General features: G+C 41.2%; 1 protein-coding gene across 2 annotated transcripts in view; it reads left to right on the top strand.

Annotated features, from left to right (window-relative positions):
- The window catches only part of LOC126159826 (poly [ADP-ribose] polymerase tankyrase-2-like), a 62,941-nt gene extending 39,108 nt beyond the window's left edge, over positions 1-23,833 (top strand). For both annotated transcript variants that reach the window (XM_049916633.1, XM_049916635.1), the window contains 2 exons: positions 3,745-3,891; positions 23,423-23,833. In XM_049916633.1, the coding sequence (XP_049772590.1) occupies positions 3,745-3,891; positions 23,423-23,810 (535 nt within the window). In that variant the 3' untranslated portion in view covers positions 23,811-23,833. The remainder of the gene's footprint in view (positions 1-3,744; positions 3,892-23,422) is intronic.
- Positions 23,834-25,959: the final 2,126 nt, after the last annotated feature.

Raw genomic sequence — 25,959 nt, 5'->3', positions numbered from 1 at the left:
TGTCACTGAGGGAATCAGTCATCAGCAAATCGTATATCGTTTCACCCTGAATTTTAATTCCACTCTTCAGTCTTTCCATTATTTCCGTCATCGCTTCTTCGGTATATAGATTGAACAGTAGAGGCGAAAGATTACATCCCAATCTGACACGTTTTTTAACCCGAATACTTCGCTCTTCGTCTTCCACTCTTATTTTACCTTTTTGCCTCTTGTACATATTGCAAATTACTCGACTTCTCCTGTGGCTTACCCGTATTTTTCTCAGAATTTCAAACATCTTGCAACATTTGATATTGCCGAACGCTTTCGCCAGGACCACAAATCCTATGAATGTTACGGAACGTCAATTTTCTTTTCCGTTCTCCTGTGTATTATCCTTCTTAGCAACTGGGATGCTAGAGCTGTTAAGCTGATTGTGCGATAATTCTCACACTTCTCTGCTCTTGCAGTCTCCCAAATCGTGATGATTATATTTCTCTCTCTGTCAGATTGTATATTGCCAGACTCATACATTCTACACACCAGTGAGAATAGACCTTTTGCCACCTCCTCCAATGATTCTAGAACTTGTGATTGAATGTTGTCTATACCTTATGCCTTCTTTGATCTTAAATTTTCCAAAGCGCTTTTAAAATCTGATTCTAATCACCAATATTTTCCATACCGACTCCTGCTTGTTCTTCTGTCACGCCATCAGACAAGTTGTTCCAATCAGAGAGGCCTTCAGTGTACTCCTTCCAACTATCCGATCTCGCCTCTGTATTCAACACTGGAATTCCCATTGTGCTCTTAATGTTACCACGCTTGCTTTTAATTCTGTGGAAGATTGCTTTGACTTTTCTATATGCTGCGTCAGTTGTCCCAAGAATCATTTCTTCTTTGATTTTTTCACATTTTTCGTGCAGCCAATTCACGTTAGCTTCTCTGCACTTCCTATTCATTTCATCCTTAAGTGACATATTTCTCAATTACTGAATTTTCCTGAATATTTTTGAATTTCTTTCTTTGATTGATCAACTAAAGGTTTTCCTGTATTTTCCATGGTTTCTTCACAGTTAGCTTCTTTGTACCTACGTTTTTCTTTCCAACTATTGAGCTGTTAATTATCGCAGTATCTGTAGCCTCAGAGAACATAAATCTCATCTCTTCTTTCCTTAGTACTACTGTATTCCACTTCTTTGTACACCGATTGCTCCTGACCAGTCTCGTAAAATTCAGCCTACTCTTCATCACTGCTAAATTGTTATGAGTCTATATCTACTCCTGGGTTTGCTGTACTGTCCAGTATCTGATTTCAAAATCTGACTTTAAACCTCCCATGTTTCAGTCCTTTCCCAAGTATACCCCCTTGTCTTGAATAGACTATACCAGCTACTACTAGGATAAATTTACTATAGAACTTAACTAACCTTACTTCTCTCCTATTCCTATTGTCAAGTACATATTCTCGTGTAACCCTTTCTTCTACTCCTTCCCCTACAGTTGTGTTTCAATCCCTCCATGACTATTACATATGTACCAAATTACGTGTTCAATATCCTCATACGTTCTCTCTCTTCACCTTCAACTTGCGACGTCATCATGTATACCTGAACTATGGATGTTGTTGGTTTGCTTTCGATTCTCACGAGAACATCTATACTCATCCGTTCACAGTATCTCACTTTCTGCCCTGCCTTTCTATTGATACTGAATCCTACTCATGTTATCTGCTGCTGTTGCTACTACCCTATTCTCATGTGGCCAGAAATCCTTCCTTTTCCCTTTCCTTTTCCCTTTCCCCTTTCCCTTTCGCCTTTCCCCTTTCCCCTTTCCCTTTCCCCTTTCCCTTTTCCCTTTTCTTTCCGCGTCACTGACACACACTACAGCTAGATACGTCCTCAGCATTTCCCTTTTCTTATTTTCTAGCTTCCCAACCACATACAAATTCCTTACTTTCCACATGACGACTCGTAGAACGTTATCCTTTCGTTGATAACTCAACTTTTTTCTCATGGTCACCTCCCCCTTGGGCCTCCTCGCCTGGAGGTTTGAATGGGGGACTAGTCTTGCCAATGGAGAGTCTGTACAGCACAGACTTATTGAATCACATGCCTCATTGACGGACGTTATGTATCTTTAAGCAGTGGTTTACATTGCCTTCTGTATCCTCACGTTGTTGATCATTGCCAATTCTTCCTCATTTAGGGGCAGTTTCAGACCTCAAGGGAGAGAGTGTGCCCTGAACCTCTGTCGGCCCTCCGCCCTCTTTGGAAAGGCTGTTGGCTGAAAGAGGGTGACACCTTATGCTGGAAGTCTTCAGACACCAATGCTGATGATTCTTATTCAAAATTTAAGTGATTGTGAGGTTCAAACCCGGGACTGAGGACTTTCCTGATTACTAAAAAAGACGCTACCCCTAGGTGACTGGCACCAAACAGCAGGGTATGACTCCCTGAGATATCCAGTAAAGCAGGAGCTATGAGCGCTGGGGCTACTCATGCACACTGGGGGCAAACAAGAAGAGAATAATCCAGCCAGCACAATAATATTGTCACACTCAATGCTGTGCTTTACAATCACATTTCCTTCTTGTCTCTGTTCAGCTATCGCCCTGAATGTTTTCCGTGCATTCCCTTTCACTAAACAGACAGGCAATCTCTGCCCCCCCCCCCCCCCCCCCCCCCCCGGTCTTGTTTGAAGTTCCCTGTGGCGTCACCAGAGGTCGTCCAGGGAATCCTATCAGGTTTCCTGTTACTGGGATACAGCAGATTATATTTGCTGTCCACCTACAGGTGTAAGACATATCTCCCACAATGTCAGTATTGATGTGACGTTTTCATCCAGCTATCGTTTGTTGCCTCTGTCTCTCGGATACATATGCTCCATACAAGTCTATTTTGTTTCCTTTTCAATTAAAAAAAAATCCATATTCAATAGACTACAGGTTACTTCACAAGTTGTAAACATTGTCCATCATATAAAAATTGCATACCCTGCGTAATCCATTTTTTTCTTTTAATGGTGGCCTCTACTGCAAACTGCTCAACACGAAAATTGTTGTTTAAGAAACACATCACCACTGCTCTCTTTTCAATGAATCGAATTGTAGAGACATTACACACATATGTACAGTTCTATTTGCTTTACTCAAATGCAGATTTTGAATATACTCCTGATAACTTTTATAGCATAGCTCTTGTAATTCTTGTCCATCTTCGTCATTCCCTCAGGCTTCACATAAAACAGCGCCTGCATATCCATGACCATATAGTTTCAACAGTAAGTTGATATTCCAACTTATCAGTTTGTTTCTCTATCGCTGGATCTCTCTCTCTCTCTCTCTCTCTCTCTCTCTCTCTCTCTCCCTCTCCCTCCCTCCAGTGATATAATTCAGCATCCAGATATCAGTTTTCAAATTACCTCACAACCAAAAGTAGCACCCAGTTGACTTTCACTGCTTCTAAATTCTGTCTGAAAGTTGTTCTGTCAGGGCAGCAAAATTGTTGGCCCTTATGTTTAGAATTTGGTTTGTGCTTCATTTTGAACAATTTTTTGTTTTGCATGTTAAGCTACGCTAATGGGGAATATAGCAGAAGTAGTGCAGAAAAAGATCAGTTAATTGGTGGCACAGTCACGTTAAGTGACAGGCTGGTGTTGTTGGCACTGAGTGTACTGTTGCCCCGGTGGACAGTCCCTCTGCTGTACCGCCTGCAGTGAGCCCCTGTGTGAACACGCCCATCCACACAGTGTTTCTCTGTGCAGCTCGCCAACCGCCACAGGGGGCGGGCCCACCCCCAACTCTGACCGTCAACCCCACAGCGGCCACAGCCGGACTCCTGCTGCAGCTGCGCCTCCCACGTCTGCCCGACACACCCCTCCACCTGATGACGCAGCCGTCTCGCGCTTCCGGTGAGTTGTGTTACCACAGGTGCCAAAGTCTTACCCTCACAGTACTGCTTATTTTGGCATTAACCAGCCGATATAGTAAATAAAATAAAATACAGATTCCTTCAGTTTTTGGATAGAGGTTACAGTTGCCATTAAACATTACTCCTTTCTCACTTTTTTGGCTGTGATATTTTGAAGATTGAGCACATATGCAGAAGTTTTCTCGTTCTCTGTATTTGCAGTGAGAATTACGTTCAGTTCAGAGTCACTCAACTGTAGTTACGTACGAAGTGTCCCATACAAATCATACCCATTTCCAAAGATTCTTTATATATTGATGTGTTGAATCTAGATTTTGTTTTGAGTGGTGACTGTGTGTTTTACAAATTGATTCTGAATTAAATGGGTATGGAAACGGGATTTTTCACGCAATTCCACTCAACAGAACCTATGTGAATGGTTGTAGATATGTTGTTGAAGACACTCCGGAAGAAATGGCAAAAGAAAGGTAAACAGAAATAGAAGTAATAATGACAAAAAATTAATATTTAGTACAGTAATGAGGATACAGCTTGTTTTGGGTATGTCTTAAAATGTAATTCGAATATTCCTTAAATGGTTCCCTGGTCAGTTACGTCTGTAGTGACTACTGGAAATCTGTGCCGCACTGTAACAGGAGCCCAGATTTGCTGCTTATTGCAGGCAGTCTCCTTGAGCAGTAGGCTGCATGAGCGCACCTCCACTTCTGACTCAGTGTCTCATCGACACTTGCACTAGAGTTTATCCTGGGGGACTTGTGGGAAGAGTAGCAGGAGGAAAATCGGATCCGTGGATTTGTTATCTTACTTCAGATGATGTACGGGAGAACCTCTTGTGATGGTGTCTGCAAACCATGGGTAAAAACATCATCCACAATGGTAATTCCATCTACGCCAGCAAACACACTCAGCTGGTCTAATGGTTGAGGCATCTGCTCTCGAGAAGTGAGAAATGCAGTGGGTGTGGCTGAGTGGAGATGCGTACAGCACTGTATGGCTCGTCACTCGTAAACAAACTCCTGCAACTGATGGATGATGGAGGTCACCAGGTGTGATGAGTAGTGGTTTTGATTCACCGAGGAGAAGTTTTGTATAATTCCATGGTATAGTTAACTTTTATTTTTAGAAAAGAGCAACCGACGTGGGCAAAGATAGTTGGTCCTACTGAAAATATACTGCCATCTCAAAGTGAACTGACATGTTTGCAAGATGACTCAATAGCTGGTGGATTTCAAAATAAAGTACGGACCAATTTATGCTTCAGTAACACACACACACACACACACACACACACACACAAACACACAGGACCAACAGCAGTGAGACTCGACTTTTCAAATTAACCAGAGCAGAATGCAATAAGCTATTGTATAATACAGAAATTTCTCCCCTATACAAAGGGAAACGTGGGAGCCAAACAAGTAATTTAATGTGGATAATGTGGCAGGAGTCTTTTGAATGGACTTGACTAATTCCCTTTTAATAGTTTCCACAATGAAACATTGTCTCAAAATGTGGTAGAAAGCCCAAAGAGATTCTGGTCGTATGTAAAGTACACCAGTGACAAAACAGTCAACACCGTCACTGCGCGATAGCAATGGAAATGTTCCCGATGGTGGTGCCACTGCAGCGGAGTTACTAAATACAGTTTTCCGTAATTCCTTCACGAAAAAAGGCAAAGTAACTATTCAAGAATTCAGCTGTTAGCATCAGTGACATAAAAGTATATATTTTAGGTGTTGTGAAACAACTCAAATCACTTAAGAAAGGCAAGTCTTCTGGTCCAGATGGAATACGAATCAGGTTCCTTTCAGCGTATGCAGACACAATAGTGCCTTTCTTAGCAATCATATACAACCGTTCACTTGGCGAAAGGTCTGTTCCTAAAGACTGGAAAGTAGCACAGGTCACGCCATTACTCAAGAAAGGAAATAGGAGTAACCTATTGAATTCCAGACGCATATTACTGACCTCAGTTTGCAGTAGGATTTTGGAGAATATACTGTACTCGAACATTATGACTCACCTTGAAGAAAATGACTTATTGATACATAACCAACACGGATTCAGAAAATATCGTTCTTGTGCAACACAGCTAGCTATTTATTCCCATGAAGTAATGAGTGCTGTCGACAAGGGATCTAAGATCGATTCCATATTCCTTGATTTCCAGAAGGGTTTTGATACCATTCCTAACAAGACTATTACATGGTGTATACGGCCCGGAAGATCTGGGAAAGACCCAGGAATTTTTTCATCCACAAGAAAATCGGGAAAAACGGGAATTTTCTAGAATCCCGGGAGTTTTTCATTGATTTAGTTTTCAGTTAATTTTTTGTCATTTTGACTGGTAATAACCGATACGCTAACAAAGGACATTACTGTATCCTGCTACTCCAGAATAATACTGCAGCAACAAAATATGAACGAGGGAATGAAATTTAAAATGCAAAGGAAATGGTTCATATATAAACAAAAAAACACAGTGCTCATATAAGTGTCTGCCAACAGCAAAATGTGTGAAAGGCTGTAGGAAGACAATGCAGTGCTTCGTCACAACAAATTACCTCCGATGAGTGTTAAGTCACAACTGTTTACATCAGATTCATTTAAGCAGTTACGAGCGGAATCACGCACATGTGCAGTTGAGTTGCGTCTGAGTAGTAACTTCTTTCACTTCTGGAAAGAGGAATGTCCCTGTTGGTTCTGCACGCAGCAAACCGGAGTATCTGAACCAGGCGGCAATTTCGGCGGCGGGGGGGGGGGGGGGGGCAAATTCGTATTGTTGAGGAAAAATAACCTTATTTGACAAAGCACCTAGCATCTAGAGCACATTGGTCTATCGATTATTCAAGAGAGTTTGAAGCTCATCGCTGTTGATTTTTGAACATTTTGGATCACATTCTAAGTTGATTTCTGAATGAATCATAAGTTGATTTTTGAATGCGTGCATAGTGTATGTGATGTACCTGCCAGGGGAATCCTCGTTGCATCTGGAAATAAACTTTCCTGCAGACAAAAGGGGACGGGGCTACACGAGATGAGCGGAATAAAGCTGCACGGGTGAATGTAGTGTGTGTGTGTGTGTGTGTGACTGACTGGTATGCAGATGATGAGCGTATAGCTACGTCCGTAGATTCAGACTACAAGAGTGGAAATGAACGACTAACAGGAATAACAGATACGAAATATTAACGTATTATCTTGTCGCTGTATCAAAGAAAATGAAAGTTTGGACAGAAAATTTTTGACCAGGTCGCTACACTAGAGAGGGCAAGTTGCACATTTCCTGGTTAGCAGCCGCTTAAGTTCCATTCTGGGAGTAGCGCGGAAAACGCGTTGTACGAACACGTAATAACACCTAACCGGAGAATAATCGCTGGATAATTACTAAACCGGTGATTCTGGCAGAGTTAGTAGAGTTAACTGGAGAATGAGCTTTGACAATGATAGGAATAGTTACAGAATTAGGGATGAGAAGATTTTGTTAGAACGAGGAAGAACAAGAAACGGGGCGGTTCCAAATTTATACAAAAATTTCGTACTACTACTTTTCTACTTTTCGATCTCATGCTTTAGAAACTGGAGCTTATGAATGAAACATGAAACTATTTCCTAACATAAAGCCTTTTGCTTGTAGTAGGCCAAACAGGCATTTCATATTATTACTTGGCAGAGTTATATTCTGCTGTATTATAAAAATGACCATTGTTACCAAAACGATCTCGCTTGTTTGGTGTGTGTTACAGTTGCTGCAATATGAGAAAGGCCTATTTTCTTTCATCCTGCAAACAGTGGCTATAGACGTAATGAGATCGAGAAACCACACCAGTCTTTGGTACTATTTGTATTAAAAGCTTTTTTAGTATTAGACAACGACATTTCGATTTTTCTTGTAGCAAAACAGTTGACGAATTTTGATGAGGTAACAGATTCTTTCACAGAAAGGAAAGCACGGCATGTAAAGCTAGAGCAAGATTAGTGAGAAAAGAATGCAAGGATTGAAGAAATATGTACTGCCTTGCTTGTCTCTTGTCTTACCTGGTTTTGTGTATCCTGTATTTCATTTTATGTCACACAGAACGGAAAGTTATTAGCTATTAGGCAATAAAGAATCGACATTTTCTGAAGAAATCTTCCTCTTCCGGTTACAAATAATTCCATCCAGTATTAATTGCGAGATTATTTTGTTTAAAAAACAAAGGACATTTTAATTTCCGCTGTCCTGAATGTAGTTCGATGGCATCTGTTACAAAATACACATTTGAGTCACACAGTGGAAAGTGCAGTGGCGTGCAGTGCAGTAAGAGAACGCTGTGTTAAGAGGCGTGGCACTGCACTTTGGCACACTTAAGACCAAATACCGCATCCTAAATTTCCTCGAAGTTATATGTTTTATGCATAGGACTCTTCAGGAAGAAGTGCGCTACAAAATGAACATTTTTTGAAAAGTTTTTTTTTACGCCCTATCTCAAGCGCTTGAGGGAGGGGTGGAGGGGGGGTGGCGCCACCATCTAACCATCTAGTATTGCCCTGGTAAGAAATATCATAGATCCAGGGTTGATGTGCAGATCAGGTTGACTTGTAGTGGGGAGGGGGGGGGGGGGGTGATCTGTGTTCACATTTAGTGACTTTGCACGTTTCCTCTTCGTTCACTGCTGTCATGTCAAATGAAAGGGAGTGGTGTCTGTGGCTGGGAGATATCAAGTGAATTAAAATACATTCACACAATTATGGAAGATTAAAATATGTCATTAGTTCCAGATTTTAATACAATTTCCACCTTTCTGACAGTCAAGCATTAATTATCTTGCAGAACAATGAAGTTAATTTTGTCGCTTTGCTGAAGTAATTCAGCTTTTATTGATCTTTTCCGCTGAGGCAGCCAGTTTGTTTGAAATGAAGTGTTCAATTCCACATTATTGGCTAGTTTCAACTATTTGCTGCATTTCAAGGACACGGGAATTTTTTCATCTGGGAGAAAACCAGGAAAAACCTGGGAATTTTTTAGAATTCTGGGAATTTTTCATTGTTTTAGTTTTCAGTTAAATTTTTGTAATTTTGGCTAGCAAGAACCGTTACTCTAACAAATGATATTACTGTATCCCGCAACTGCAGAATAATACTGCAACAATGAAACTTAACGAGAGAAAAAAACCAAAATAACTTGAAATGCAAAGGAAATGCACCATATACCATGACAACACAGAGTCCTCATGCAAGCGTCTGCCAACAGCAAAATGTGTCAAAGGCTTTAGGAAGACTGTGCAATACTTCATAACAACAAATTCCTTCTGATGACCGTGAAGTCACAACTGTTAACATTACATTCGTGTTAGCAGTTAAGAGCGAGCTCATGCGCATGCGCAATTGAGTCGCGTTTGTGAAGCATATTCTCCCGCTTCTGGCTACAGGAATGTGGCTCTCCACTGTGCAAGCAGTCGCAGCAAGCAGCTAGATGGTACCGGGAAAAGGGGGTGCCAAATTCATGTTCTCAAGGGAAAAAAAACTTGTTTCACAAAGTGCCTAACATCCAGAACACGTTGATCTATCGATCATTTATATGATTTTGAAACTCATCCTTGTTGGTTTCTGAACACATTTTAAGTTCATTTCTGAATGAATCGTAAGTTGATTTTTGAATGTGTGAGTCGTGTACGTGATGTCTCTGTCAGGAGAATCCTAATCGCATCTAGAAAATAAACTTTCCGCAGACAAAAGGGGATGGGGCCGTACGAGCTGAGCGGAGTAAAGCCGAACGGATAAATGCCAGTAACTGTCTGATTGGGTTTTCGAATGGTCAGCTTTGTTATAATTCGTAGCGAAATCCATAGATTCAGTCTACCAGAATGGAAATAAACAACTGCAGGAATAACAAGTGGGTAAGATTACGTATTATCTTCTCGTTGTATCCAAGAAAATGAAATTTTGACAGAAACTTTCTGGCCAGATTGCTACACTAGTAAGGACCAGTTGTACAGTCGCCGGCTATCAGCCGCTTAAGTTCTGATTCGGAAGTAACGCAGAAAACGTTTTGTACGAATTTGTAACAACGCCTAATGGCAGAACAATCGCGGGGTAACTAAACCAGTGATTCTGGCAGGGTTACTGAAGTTGATCGGCGAACAAATTTTGACAGTGACAGGAATATCCACAGAATTGGTTATGACAAGACTGTTAGAACAAGGAAGCAGAATAAACGAGGACATCACACAAATTATGGAAGGACGAGACTATTCCAAATTTATATAAGAATTTCGTAATACTACTTTCCGATCTCGTGCTTAAGAAACTGGTGCGTATGAATGAAATGTGAAACTATTTCCTAACATAAAGCTTTTTGCTTGTTGTAGGCCTAATAGGCATTTGATATTGGTACTTAGTGAATTATATTCTATCGTGTTTTAAAAATGACCATTTGTGTCAAAACAGTCTCGCTAAATTGGTACAATATTAGAAAGGCCTGTTTTGTTTTATTTAGCATCCAGCGACAAAATAGATGTAATAAGATCCAGAAACCACACCAGTCTTGGGTATTATTTGTATTAACAGCTTTTTCAGTATTAGGTAACGAAATTTCGATTTTTAATGCAGCAAAAAGTTTGACCAACTTTGGTGAGGTAATAGATTCTTGTGCAGAAAGCAAAAGCACGCCATTTAAAGCTGTAGCAAGATTAGAGAGAAAAAATTCCAGGAGATAAGTATTGAAATGTGTACTTTCTTGCTTGTCTCTTGTCTATATTGGTTTTATGTATCCTGTATTCTACTTTGTCACACAAAACAAGAAGTTATTAGCTATTTGGCAATAAAGAGTCCAAATTTTCTGAAGAATTCTTGTTCACCCGGTTACAAATAATGTCATCCGCTATTAATGGTGAGTTTTTTAAAAAATAAAGAGGGGCAGGCTATCAAACTGGCTGACTGGGAGCAGGAGAGGCAGCACAGGACATTTCTATTTCCACAGTCCTGAATATAGTTTAATGTCATCGCTTACAAAATATACACGTTTCAATTCCACAGAGCGAAATACAGTGACATGCGATAGGAGAACGCTGTACGAAGAGGCGTGGCACTGCACTTCGGCACACTTAAGGCCAAATAACATGTCTTATATTTTCTCGAACACGTATGTTTTTGTTTCAAATTTTTCAGAATGATGTGCTTTACAAGATGCGCATAGGGTACTTTTGAAAATTCGATTTTTTTTAGTATTGACCCGGTTCGCAAATATCGTAGATGCGAGGCTGATGCGCAGAGAAGTCTGAACTACAGCGGGCAGTCTCCACGTGACTCGTGTTGATGTTCAGTGGTTTTGCTGTTTCTCCTTCGTTTACTCTTGCGTCAAATGAAAGAAAAGCGGATATCTTTGGCCGGGAGGTATCGAGTGAATCAAAATACATTCACATAATTACCAAAGGCTGATATACGTTATTAGTTTCAGATTTTATTTTGTTTCCACCTTTCTGACAGTCGAGCACTAATCGCCTTGCAGAACAATGAAGTTATTTTTGTCTGTTTGCTAAAGAAATTTGGCTTTCATTAACCTTTTCCGCAGAGGCATCCAATGTATTTGAAACGAAATTTTTAATTCCACAGTACTGGCTAGTTTCAACTGTTCGCTGCATTTGAAGTGCAAGTTTTCATCTTCTAGCACGTGTGGCATTATGCCATAATAAAGAACCATACATGAGCTAATGCAGTACTGGTACTCCAAGAAACTTTTCATCTGAATCTGGACATACGAATGTGCACTTTACGTTGCAGTTTAAATGTGCACATTTTAGTATGGTTCACGAAATTATGATCTCTTGGAGTACCCTGTGACGTCTTACTGCTTTTACAACGTAATGTAAGATCTTTTAATGTTTTACATGTACGTACATACGGGCTTCCTACGTCATGTTAGCTGCGCAAGCCCGGGGCGCCTCTTACCTGGCGCTCTCTGGCAGCTGCTGGAACGAACCTGTTTCCAGCAGGTCGTGGAAAAATATTGCGAATGCTGGTTTGAAAAGCATTACTTTCAAAGTAAATATCCTTTAACGCAAGTTGGACTATCGTGAGGATGTACCACGAAATTCTTAAATCACAGTGTGTTTGACTCCATTTAAAAATCAACTCTTTGATGACAAGCCATTTAGAAGAATTTCAAACCCTGAAGATCAGACATTTATGTCATTATTGAAAATTTTACTGCCACATTTGTGTGATGTATCTTAAAGTGTAACACGCGCAAAAAATCAACATTATATCGAAAGATTAGTTTCTCTTGCAGCTTATTAACCTTAGTGACCAATATTATATGTGGAAGCTTTTCTTTTCTTGTAGCAACACTATGTATATTAATGTAAGCCATTAACTTGTGTGTTACCGCTGCTTAACAAGGAAGTTGCTATTGGCTGACTACATCACGCGTCCTATGCTCTGAATACTCGTTGTCATGAGCTGGCAAGATCATGTGACATGATCTGTGACTGCCTTACAAAAGCGCATCACAATCTCGATTTCAGTGATTCGGAAAGTAACGTGGTGTTTGGTGGAATTCCAATGTGTGCTGTGGTAATACGAAAATACGCAACGTACATGTCGCTGCACATCAAAGATATTTCCAAAACGTGTCTTTTTCCCTGAGTTTCGTTTTCTAAAGTGCCAGTAAATTCTACGCCCATGTCCAGAACCATAACTATTCAAAGGATTGATAAGTTTTGCACTTCCGAGGGAAAATACACTGTCACTTAAGACGGAAAACGTGTTTTCACGCGGGAGAAAGTGTATTTTTAAGCGGGAAATCTGGGAAAAATCCGGGAATTTTTTTCCTTGTCCACGTGTACATCCAGTATTAATCAAATTTGATACGTATGAAGTATCGTCTCTGTTGTGTGACTGGATTCTTGATTTCCTCGCAGAGATGTCACAGTTCATACTGATAGACGGCAAATCATCGAGTAGAATAGAAGTCATATACGGCGTTCCGCAAGGTAGTGTCATAGGCCCTCTGCTGTTCCTGATTTACATAAATGATCTAGGTGATAATCTGAGCTGCCCCCTTAGATTGTTTGCAGATGACGCTGTAATTTACCGTCTAGTGAAATCATCAGACGATCAATTCCAGTTACAAAATGATCTAGAGAGAATTTCTTTATGATGCGGGAAGTGGCAGTTGGCACCAAACAAAGAAAAGTGCGAGGTCATCGACATAGGTACTAAGAGAAATCCGCTAAATTTTGGGTATACGATAAATCGCACAAATTGGAGGGCTGTCAATTCAACTAAATACCTAGGAATTACAATTACGAGCAACTTAAATTGGAATGACCACATAGATAATATTGTGGGAAAGGCGAAACAGACTGCACTTTGTTGGCTGAAACTTAGAAGATGCGACAAACCTACCAAAGAGAGCCTACATTACACTTGTACGTCCTCTGCTGGAATACTGCTGCATCGTGTGGGATCTTTACCAGGTACGATTGGCGGAGGACAGCGAAAAAGTGCAAAGAAGGGCAGTTCGTTTCTTGTTATCGCGGAATATGGGTGAGAGTGTCACTGATATGATACGCGAGTTGGTGTGGCAGTCACTGAAACAAAGGCGGTTTTCTTTGCGGCGAGATCTGTTTACGAAATTTCAATTACCAGCTTTCTCTTCCGATGGAAAATATTTTGTTGACATCCTTCTATGTAGGGCGAAATGATCAACATAATAAAATAAGAGAAATCAGAGCTGCAATGGAAAGATTGAGGTGTTCCTTTTTCCTACACGCCATTTGAGAGTGGAATGGTGGAGAAATAGTATGAAACAGGTTCATTCAACCCTCTGCCAGGCACTTCAGTGTGAACTGCAGAGTAACCATGTAGATGTAGATGTTGATTCCCTCCTGTATAGAGATTCAAGAACTTCCTGTTTTGATTGACCAAGATAATCAGCTGCAGATATCGACTTTGGAATCCAGTGAACATTTAAAACCCTCCTGCACCTCAGGCAGGCAACAGAAGCACACCCATTTCGACTGGCAGTCATGGAAGACACAGAGAATGTGTTGAAATTATATCAGGAGCAGGCATCAAACAGAAATATTTCAATTTTCGTGCATACAAATCATGCGGGTAATAACGCGTAATTTGGCACAAGAAGTACATACCTACAAGTAAAGCAATTTTAAAAAGGCTCAATATAAGGTGACACACACCTACATGTGGTACATGCACACTGAAGACATAATCGATAGTGTCGAATTGTATACTTAGTGTCCAGGATAATAGTAATAATTATGCAGCACATGCTGATATCAAAATCAGTATGCTCCGTAGAGAATGTGAAACAAAGCATAAAAAAATAGAATGCCAGGATGAGATGCAAGACTTGGAAAGGTAAGTAGTGGGGAAATGATTGGGATGCAAACACAACAGGTTATGTTACAACGAAAAAAGTGAGAAACTTACTGTTAGAGAAGGAAGCAATGGACTTACAGCACACACAATAACAAACTATGACAATGAAAAACAAAGAATAAAGTTTTGGGGGGTGAATTGGTAGCTTTCAGAGAAGGTAGAAAAAGATCAAATAGGTAAAAAACAGGGCCAAATAGAAATCCTTGGTTAATGCAAGAGATACTGAGTTCAACTGTTAAAAGAAGAAACTATAAAAATTCAGCAAATAAAGCAGGCAAAAGGAAATATGAATGTTTAAAAAATTATTGACGAGAAGTGCAAAATGGCTAAGGAGGACTGTCTAGAAGGTGTGTGTGTGTGTGTGTGTGTGTGTGTGTGTGTGTGGTGTTCTTAGCATTTTAGTTTAAGTAGTGTGTAAGTCTGGGGACCAATGACCTCAAGAACCTGGTAGCAGACAGCATTCCTTCAGAGCTACTGACAGTTTTGGGAGAGCAAGGTATGACAAAACTCTCCCATCTTGTATGACACAAATCTCCCATCTAGTGTGCAAGATGTATGAGGGAGGTGAAATACCCTCACATTTCAAGAATAATATGAGATTTCAGTTCCAAAGAAAGCAGTTGCTGACAGGTGTGAGCACTAATGAAATACCAGTTACGTCATTGGGTTGCAAATTATTAACATGAGCTCCTTGCAGAATAATGGAAAAACTCGTAGAAGCTGATGTCGGGGAATATCAGTTTGGATTTTGTAGATGTCTAGGAATATATGAGGCAATAATGACCCAATGATTTCTGTTAGAAGATACACTACTGACCATTAAAGTTGCTACACCAAGAAGAAATTCAGATAATAAATGGGTATTCATTGGATAAATATATTATACTAGAACTGACATGTGATTACATTTTCACTCAGTTTAGGTGCATAGATCCAGAGAAATCAGTACCCAGAACAACCACCTCTGGCCGTAATAACGGCCTTGATACGCCTGGGCATTGAGTCAAACAGAGTTTGGATGGCGTGTACAGGTACAGCTGCCCGTGCAGCTTCAACACAATACCACAGTTCATCAAGAGTAGTGACTGGTGTATTGTGAAGAGCCAGTTGCTCGGCCACCATTGACCAGACGTTTTTAATTGGTGAGAGATCTGGAGAATGTGCTGGCCAGGGCAGCAGTTGAACATTTTCTATATCCAGAAAGGCCCGTACAAGACCTGCAACGTGCGGTCATGCATTATCCTGCTGAAATGTAGGGTTTCGTGTGGATTGAATGAAGGGTAGAGCCACGGGTCTGAAATGTAACGTCCACTGTTGAAAGTGCCGTCAATGCGAACAAGAGGTGACAGAGACGAGTAACCAATGGCACCCCATACCATCACGCCGGGTGATACACCAGTATGGCGATAACGAGTACACGCTCCCTATTTGCGTTCACTGCGATGTCGCAAAACACAGATGCGACGATCATGATACTGTAAACAGAACCTGGAGTCATCCGAAAAAATGACGTTTTGACAAACGTGCACCCAGGTTCATCGTTGAGTACACCATCACAGGTGGTCCAGTCTGTGATGCAGCTCCGGCGCTACAGTTTGGAGCCGAGCGACTGCTACGGTCGCAGGTTCGAATCGTGCCTCGGGCATGGATGTGTGTGATGTCCTTAGGTTAGTTAGGTATACTTAGTTGTAAGTTCTAGGTGACAGCGGCGCCAACGCACTGCCCTTTTATTCCTTGTGTACGCAATACTGCTGCCATCTGTATGTGTAGATATCGGTATCTCATGACCTTCTGTCAGCTCAGCCTGTCTCTGCCTGGAAGCACCCGGGTGGTTCTACAACGCAAAAGACCTGCTGTCAGTTAGAAATTAGAAACTACTCGAAATTGTACGTAGACAGAATAGATTTTAAATAAGCTAAATATTTATTCAAAATAACTGATGCCTTGTCATCCACAAACTAAATACTCTCCTTAGTGAAGTGTGGTTTTACATTTTAATTGAGAATATAGTCAAATTGCACACCATCGACTGCTAGGCACATTTGGAATGGCTGTCTGAGAGAGAGAGAGAGAGAGAGAGAGAGAGAGAGAGAGAGAGAGAGAGAGAGAGATATCTACTGGACAAGCTACATTGGATGATACCTCGTTGTGTGGTCTGGCGCGTATCATCTGACATACTTGGGATTCATGACACTATCTTTCAGTCAAAACAAGGGACATGAGAGGTTTTGCACACATTAACAGTAAATAAATGATAATTAAGTTGAAAAATAACTCGCTCGTTTGATGAAGAAGCAAATATGAATGTAGTCATGTTTCTACTGCCGTGTACCAGACGACGATGCAATCCATAACTGCTTCCTCTTTGCGGCACATTTATTCATTGCTTCCAACTTTGCTTCTTGATTAAGATGCCTAATCCTTACAAATGTTCTCGTTTTTACATAAAGAGTAATAACTGGTTCATGGACCTCAGGAAACTTTTGTTTTGTAATAGAGCACAGAGACTTTACGACATTTTTTTGTCTACACACTCCATTTCCGTGAAAAGCAGCAAATTCTTCTTCAAACAGCAACACCGTTGTTTTCCCATACTGGCGTTGGAGTGTAAAGACCCACGAGATGTAATTGATGTCCAGTCTGTAGCATGATCTCCTTCACTTTTTGCTGATGGAAAGCCTAGTGATTTATCAATGTTGTGGCACTTAAATGCAATATAGCCTGCAATGTATTTTACCGCATCCGGAAGAACATCTCACATTACAGAGTCATCCCCCATTGCTACCACATGTCACCAAATTTTCTTCCACATTCACAGTTTCTGGGATTTCTCATAGTGGCGCTTCGTCAGCAACATACACACAGAGCTCACTGGTAATGAAACTTAGGGATGCAGGATCCAGGTCGACGTCACACTGGGAAGACTCCGTGTTTAATTCTTTAGTAACTGACGTGTTCCCAGAGAGAGAAATATCACTTGCATTACCCGTCAGTATAAGGAGACTTGCCCTGTTCCTTCCTTCAAAAGGTGTAGGATTGTTACGAAATATACCTAATCCTCGTACCCTAGAAAAAAGCTTTCCAGGCAATCTTGATTCAGTCTACAAGTTAATGAATAGCTAACTTACACAGTTTTCATACTTTCGAAAAGACCAAAGGGAGATTTTATTGAAGCTATAAAACCTTTTTGGAAAGGCAACATTCTTTCTTTGTCACCAACGCACATTGCTGGACAGATGTCTAAGAATCTGTACAAAGTATTTTCTCAAATTGAGAGATGGATTCGCAACCCACTACGGAGGGATGAGCATTCATATTTTGGAACTCTACAGTTCAAGACATCAAAGACGTCGTTAACGAGTTCAATAAAATGACTTTCGATGTCTTTATGAAGAACATACTTGAAAGCCTGAGCTGTTTGTCGTGAAAATAATGCCGGCACGGGTGGCCGAGCGGTTCTAGGCGCTACAGGAACCGCGCGACCGCCGCGGTCGCAGGTTCGAATCCTGCCTCGGGCATGGATGTGTGTGATGTCCTTAGGTTAGTTAGGTTTAAGTAGTTCTAAGTTCTAGGGGACTGATGACCTCAGAAGTTAAGTCCCATATTGCTCAGAGCCATTTGAACCATTTTTGTCGTGAAAATAGTCGCGCTGCCATCTGTACATTCTGCCTTGCTTGTCGAGTTGAGTTTCAGTGCACTTCAGTAATGTGGTGTGTTATCGTTAAGTCACTCTTCTGATGCTTTAAAAGTTCCTGTATAGCTGCTTTAGATATTTTTGACCCATCAGGTAGCGTATTACCTGTATCCAAGAAACTGTTCCGTAATAACTTTAACAGGTGTGGTACACCGAAGAAAACCCATACATTCGTGGTGCAGTCTGCTTGATTTTCGAAATAAGCTCTCTCTGTATTGACAGACAGTTCTTTCCAAACTTTTATATTTTTTCCGCCCATATCACACATCAAAACAACACAGATTCCAGATTCCTCAACTGCATTACTGATGCTCTGAAGCAAATTACTGGTCATCACAGTGTCGAAATCATAGTAAACTGGTGGTTTCCACTGCTTCCACAACCCACGTATCGTGCAGACTTGTACATTGGAATGTGGTCCGGCTACTACGTCTTCAGACGAATCGTAACATATGCGGCCATCAACATTGATTTCGTCAAATGTCACAACAGCTTGTCTCTCTCTAGAGTAGTAAGTGTGTGACTTGGCTTTCAATAAACACAGGATATCTTCAAGAATGCCAAGTCTGCATTTAAATTCCTTTGTCCATTTCTGAAGCGTTGCCCTGCACTGCAAAGGAATTTTTCGCTTTCGCAACTAAGTGTATGCTTTAGGTGACAGAGCTCTTAAAGTTAATGCATGGGCAATGTCCTCTGAATTCCGCTTTACCCTTTCATTTTCGTTTAATAGACATCTTATTTGCGCCGGTGTAAAACAAATTGACAATACACTATTTACACTTTTGTGCAATTTTACTTTTTCTTTCACGTCAGATGACTTTTCTGCCCGCTTCAGCGAAAGAACGTCGGAGATCTTTTGTTTTACTAAGTAAGGCTGCATCACATTTTTTAGTGCCGCTTCTTTCTGTGCATTCAATCTCGGCCCTCAATTCATTAATTTGCAAATTCTTATTCACTAGTTCAGTGGGTGCATGAACGGAATCTGTACATGTGGTTCGGTCAACTATTTTTTTTTTTTTTTTTTTTTTTTTTTTTTTTTTTTTTTCTCGGTGACACAGTTTCTAAAGCCGTCAAAGCTCGCTTTTGCAAACTTCTTGCTCCACAGCGTTGTGCACGACTTCCGGATCTCTAAAGCATAAATTTAATTTTAATTTTATTATTCCTAAAATTATTTACCGAGTAGGCCTACTATTCCTAAAATTTTTGACCAAGTACTATGCAACTGCATTAATTTCTCACTAAAAATAAGATCAATTGACAAAAGGGATTAAATATCAGTGGCATAAGCGGCTACAATAGCCTAGTTTAATAAAATGTAAAAATACAATGTAAGAGGAAATACAGGTATATGAACCCATAACCTCCAACATGGGAGTCAGAATCCACACCACTACGCTGCAAAGTCAACTGGTCAGCATCAGCTATTGTTACAGAAGTAAATGTAAACAAATTACGCGAAATATGCTGAATTTCTCATTTGAACTATATACTAGCTTTAAAATAGTTAACATATCGAGAATATAAAAAAACGGCTATTTCTAAGACAAATGTAGCTATTTTATCCAGGAGGAAAAGCAAATAAACTTGAGCAACATTATTAATTTCCTGTACAACATTACGAGTCATTCACTCCCGTAAAGCAATGCGTCAAAAAGTGTTGCATTTATGTGAATTCGTTTGTATTGTGGTAATTTTTCAGTTTCAATTATTGAAGGTGTTATGTATGTGCAGACGTCTTACGCTTTTGTTTGCATCACCGCTTTCCGCAATTTCTTGTCCACGCCAATTCGGAATGTTTATGCAGGGGATTGCTACTGGTGATAACTTCTTCCATGAAGGTAACCCTAGAAGCTCATTTCTCAAATCCCGTTCATAATCTTCTGGTCGATAGTGACCTGACCACACACGTGCTGGTTTCACATTCACTTTGTCCTTGCGTTTGCATCGAATCATCCATTCATGTCGCAAGTGCTCATCCTTGGGAAAAACGTGATAAGTAACGTCTGTCGTCGTTCGAGCACTATTAATGCAATGTGCCACGGCACACTTACAGCGAGCCTTGCTCGTGGCTGTCTCAAAACTGAATGCACGGCACTGCAGCCTCCTCTCCTCTCCTGTCCTCTCCTCTCCTGTCCTCTCCTCTCCTCTCCTCTCCTCTCCTCTCCCCTCTCCCCCCCTCTCTCCCCTCTCCTCTCTCAAGGCGCGTGAGGCCGTCTGCGAGTTTTTTTACTCGCTTGGGGCCAGAATGGCCTGCCTGCTTTTTCTATATACCTCGGTTCCGAAATGCCATGCCGGCGTTTCCGCGGTGCGCACCTTAAATCGGTGACAACGCACTGTGCAGACCCATCCGGGCAGTGTTCATTTTTAGGTAAATGAGTTGGCACCACTGCAAGACAGCAGACGATAGCCCTCTCCCGAAACACAACATTGTGGAGTAAATCACATCAACACAGGAATAGAAATCAAAAGCCAGGGTTGCTACATCTATTACAAATATACGACAGAACCGAATGCCTGTTCATCTGAATGTATTTTCATCTACACTTCCCTCCTAAATGTATGGATATATTCAGAATATAAACGAAATGTGGTGTAATTATACCGGAGAACTGAAGACTTGCTCTTCCATTGTGTTTCCTCTAAGAGGTAAAAGTACCCCTTGATTGGGTGGATTGAAGCGCAACCATTCTTGTGATACGAGTAGTGCTCAGAAGTAACGGGAAACTCATCATTTCACGCGTTTTATTACTCAGATTCATACTTCCTTTTTGTCATTGTGTGTACGAAGTTATGCGTATCGGTTATTTAGTGTGTTGTCAGGCGTCAGAAAGGTTACTGGTATTTTAAGAGTATCAGCGATTATCTGTTTACTGTAAAAATGGATTACCGCATTTGTATTAAAATTTGCTATGAGAACGGATTAAAATGCATCTTGGTTTTAGAAATATTATATACTGCTTTTGGTGAGTATGCTAAGAGTGAAATAGGTGTTTACGGTCGGTATAAACCTTTCGAAGAAGATGAGGATGACGAGGTCATAATAGAAGACGAACTAAGAGTTAAACCAAACGATGCGTAATCCAACACTCAATCGTCTCAGTGACAGATGGCCAAGACCACTGAAATGTGAATGTTACGTTTCTGACAGTAATCTTCGGTTTTGACAGTACAGTGCACCACGACTCCTTGTCCCAAGATGAAACGGCCAGTAGGCAGAACTTCTCACCAGGTCAACCCCGATGGCTTGAAGCAATGCGGAAAGAAGTCCGGCTTTGTGGCGGAACAGTTCACCGTTTCTGCACTGCGATAACGCACCTGCTCACACTTCGTTGCGTGCTTGTGCATGTTTGGCTAGAAACAATACTGTAGTGATGTTCTTGGCCCCACGTTCGCTCCATGTGTGACATTTTGTTCTCAAAAATAAAGACAAACCTTAAAGAGCTGTCTTTTACATCAGAGATGAGATTCAAACTGCACATCTGAGAGAACTAAACTCTACTGTAAGGACTGTTCCAGAATAGTTTGAAGCATTGGAAGAAGCACTGGAATAAATGTATAATATGTAATGGGAAATATTTCGGTGAAGACGACATTGATGTAGACCTATAGATAAACCCAGTGTTGGATACAACATTCACCGCTGTTGCTTCCACTATCATATTGTCCATTTTGGTGCCAATGTCACGACCCTGTCACCGTCTTCTAAGAGGAATGTCGTTGGTTCACCACCCAAGTTTCGTCGACATAAAAGAGTTCTGTTAATTTCCTGACTTGTATCAAGTATTTGCATCGCCAGTCAGTAATGAGTTCCCTCTAGAGGGACCTTTCCTTTACTTAGAGGTCTGTTGCAAGTAAATCGTATTTCATGCAGTGTCTTACGCTAGACAGCTTTCTTGCAAGGAAAATAATTTTTTTGTTTTTACAGCAACAGCTAATTTGTGTAATGTCAGCACTATTTTTTTTAGCCATACAAAAGTCACTATGGTTGATCCAATTACCTATTTTGAGATGCTGCCTGCAATGATGGATTTATTCCCCAAATTTCTTAGTGGATTTTCTTGGCGGTTCTGGCAAACCGCGTGGTTTATTTTCGGTCGTCTTTGTTGAATCGTCCAATATCGGTAAGGCTGACTTTTGTGTAAACTACAATCTTTTTATTGTGACAGGCAACATTAGCCCCGAGTTCTCTCTGTGCCGACTCTTGCTTGGATTAGTCTTTAACTTGCATCAGATGTGGGGAGAGATTCTCGCGACATTGGTTCAACTTCAGCAATGCCAGATCTATACAAGCATTTTGATATTTGTAAGTGAACATGCGATAATGAATCAACACTGTCTGTTTCTATTTCTTACAGACACCTAATTTCTTTCTGGCATGATCTAATCTATGCATAGCATTAGATACAGGAAATATAGTACTTTTTTGAGATTGGTCTAAAGTTACGGTTTAAGTGTTTCTACTACAACTGAAACTGAAATTTTACTCGAGAGCAACATAGTTGGTGTACGTTTACAGTTCCGAAGACCTTTTTAACTCTAAATGGAAAGTGTTACGCTGCCTGTAGCGGTGTGTAACTTAGTTTATGTCCAGAATTTTCCCAGAATTTTCAAAAATTGCAAGAAGTTACACAAAGTTAACATGACTGAGTATAGTAGTTGTGCAGGATACCGTCTGCCACAGACCATATGGTAGCTTGCAAAGTGTGTAAGTAGATCGAGATGAATGTTCAAGTGGATGTATCTCTTGTTGCATGCAAGATTATATGAGCACATGTGACGATTATTATGCAGCGGGTAGTGTGTGTGTGTGTGTGTGTGTGTGTGTGTGTGTGTGTGTGTGTGTGTGTCAGGGAGAGTCGACCTGGTGCCCTTGTTGTATTTCAGATATGTCGACCAACTTATTGTGTACAAAGCAGTGACTTATATTTTTTGTCGGCATGTCAGAAAATTTCCGTGTTACTGGTCTGAATGACTTAGCTGTCTGGTGAGGAAGTAGTATTTCAGTGCTTACAGATATGTTTAGTTTCCAGTGTTTTCTTCCTAAGTGACAGAAGAAATTGGTACTCAGAGAAGGTAGTTTTAGGGGTGTGTTTGAATGTAGATGAAGGATTGGGTAGCAACTTCATGCCGAGGTGAAAGGAGGCGGATCTGTGGAGTGAATTATGAGGAAATGTGCCAGATGAATTTGTAGGAGATGAAGTGCACCTATTTTTGATGGGAGATGGCTAAAGTTTTTGATTATGGGCTAGTGCTGTGGATCTGTCTGTAATACGCTGGTTAACCCATATCGCAGAAGCGAGATTTCTAGACTTTTGACTTGTTGCTCTGAAGAAGTGTATTCAGAATTATTGCCAGTTTTGTGGCTGTGACAGTTTCTTTCATTTGGTGTGTGTGTCTCGATAGTAGAGAGTAAGTGTGTCGATGTTTTGTGCAGGAGCCTTTCTGGGGCACAGCGAGGCAGGTGGCTGATACAGGCGGCTAAGGTGGGGGCGGTGGAGGTGGTGCGGCTGTTGCTGGCGGCTGGGGCGGATGCGGGGGCGAGGGACGAGAGCGGGTGCACCACCCTGCACTGGGCTGCAGAGAGAGGCCACGCGGCTGTGGTGCGGCTGCTGCTCTCTGCGGCATCCGACCCCAACGCCAGGTCTCTGAAGGGGTGGACGCCGCTGCACTTCGCGGCATACTGTGGCCGCGCAGAAGCGACGGCTGCGTTGCTGGAGGCCGGAGCCGACAGGGGGGTGTGGACTAATGACGGGAGGACCCCACTGGACTACGCCGTACTGTGCAACCATCGTCAGCTCGTCCAGATGCTAACAGAGCCTTAATACGTGCCAGTAGGGGAAATGACATCATGTACTTCATTGTACATTATATTAAAATAAAAAAAATTGAAAAAATGAACACTTTCTCTATTCATTTCTACCTTTTGCAGTCCACACAATTCCTCCAGTAACACAACTATTGCAACAACAGGAGATACCTGTAAACCAGCGTGACAAACCTTCCTTTTGAGAATTCACTCTGTAAAACATTTCAGAAGCAATGTCCGCAAAAGCTCAGCAACAATTGACAAATATTCATTCATAAACTCCACTTCTCTCTCCCTCTCTGTCTTGTGTTTCTCGTCCCACATACAACATTCAAACAGCTTACAAGAATACAGCTGACGTCTTTCACAACCGCCTGTATTTCGAAACACGAACGCCCAATCTCTTCCAAGACACAAATGCGAGAATACCGGTTGTTGGGTAACACGTCGCCCAGCCGCAATAACATCACTTCTTCCCACCAGTCCGCTACATTACCTACTTACTGCAAACTGTTTGCTAGCAGTGTCTATGGTGCTGCATCACATCACTGCGAACTGCACCATACTCAGATTACTGCCACATAAGCTGTTCAGTTAGAATGTATCTTCACTTAAGACTTCACACTGAATTCACTTCTGTGCGTGCACTGCACAAGTACTTTTCCTGTTTAACTGCAATGTCACATTTGTAGCAGTGCTCACACCACATCACGCTCACACCATCTGCAGCAGTCTTCCGAGCTCACCTTCAAATAAAGAGAATTGAAGATCCACCTAAAATCATTCCTCTCCCACACACCTCGCTTGCTGCTCTTACAGAACAAACTGCCATCTCTCAGGGAATTATACTCAATCACGTGAGACATGGAGCGATCACTGGAATTATACGGCAGTTTCCCAAAGTACACTTACGCGTCTCTGTAGGCGTTTTGGAAGCAGACCACATTAGGAACATTCATTCCCCTTTCTGCTGTGATACAATTAGACTTGGCATCCCCGTGCGTGCATGTGTGACCAAAGTGGCAGACTGCATTATGAACAAGAGCTTCTGTGGCCCTCATGTGGCGGCGTTACAGACAGAAGCTCCTTAACATTCTCTGTGAGGAAGCAGCGATGGCAGAAGGCAGTATTGACTTGCTGAGTGACCTCCACAGCATTGATGAATGCTTCAGGCTCTGCCAGTTGATCCTCAACAGAAATAAATGTAACATACTGTGCATACACCGGAAAAGAAATCCACTACTGTAAAATTACACTGCTGATCACAAATTGCTGGAAACAGTAAGTCACCTACCGTAAAATATCTAGCAGTAACTATCCAGAGCCATCCTGCGTGCAATGACCAAAAGATACCAATTGGTAAGAAACTGCAATAGATCTTTTCTCAGCGATTCCACAATCATATGTTTTGGGCTCCTAAATCCAAATTTCGTGCTTCCTGCCCTGTAGTATGTTGGCTTCACAACGAAAGCCTCAAAATTTTCAGACTTTTCTCAGATTTTCATTTATTTCACAAAGACTACGTGTTTCTCAAAGTTGAAAACCCAACACAAAATTAAATTGGACAAACTCTTCTACAACATGCAGCAATCAGCAGTGATTTTCTGACGGCGAGTGATGACCGCACTAGAGCGTCCTAAAAAAACGGTGACTCCCCAAAATTCGGATCGCGCCTAACGCACTCTGCTATTACGGCACTTTGGAACGGTATGGCACGCGTCAGCAGACGGAAAACAGCCCAGAACTCCATCTGCGTTCTTCGCATCGTCAAACACAGTAGCACTCACGGCAGACATCCGCTGTCGAAACGGACGTCATATATTTTGAAACGTGTTCGCATTTATTTAAACTAGTGCTTCTAAGTGTGTGGTTGGTATCTGAGAAATGGCTAAAATTTATTTTGATATATAAATACGTAAATCTCAGTCCAGTGCGACAGAAAAGTCTAAATATTGAATTTTGTACCGAAGTATGCGAAGCACACGCTACACGATGCGAAATCCAGGCTAGCCGGTACATCAAAGAATTCGCCTGCGAGAGAGGAGGTCGTTTTCTACGTAATTTATACATACCATTTATCTGCAAAACAGATAACTCAATTTAAAATATTGAGTCCTGAATATTGTAAATCTTTATCTTCAGACTTGTAAACAATAAATGCACCA

The sequence above is a fragment of the Schistocerca cancellata genome, unplaced genomic scaffold (assembly GCF_023864275.1).
Source record: "Schistocerca cancellata isolate TAMUIC-IGC-003103 unplaced genomic scaffold, iqSchCanc2.1 HiC_scaffold_1148, whole genome shotgun sequence".
Lineage (NCBI taxonomy): Eukaryota > Metazoa > Arthropoda > Insecta > Orthoptera > Acrididae > Schistocerca > Schistocerca cancellata.
This window is presented reverse-complemented; position numbering and strand designations above follow the sequence as displayed.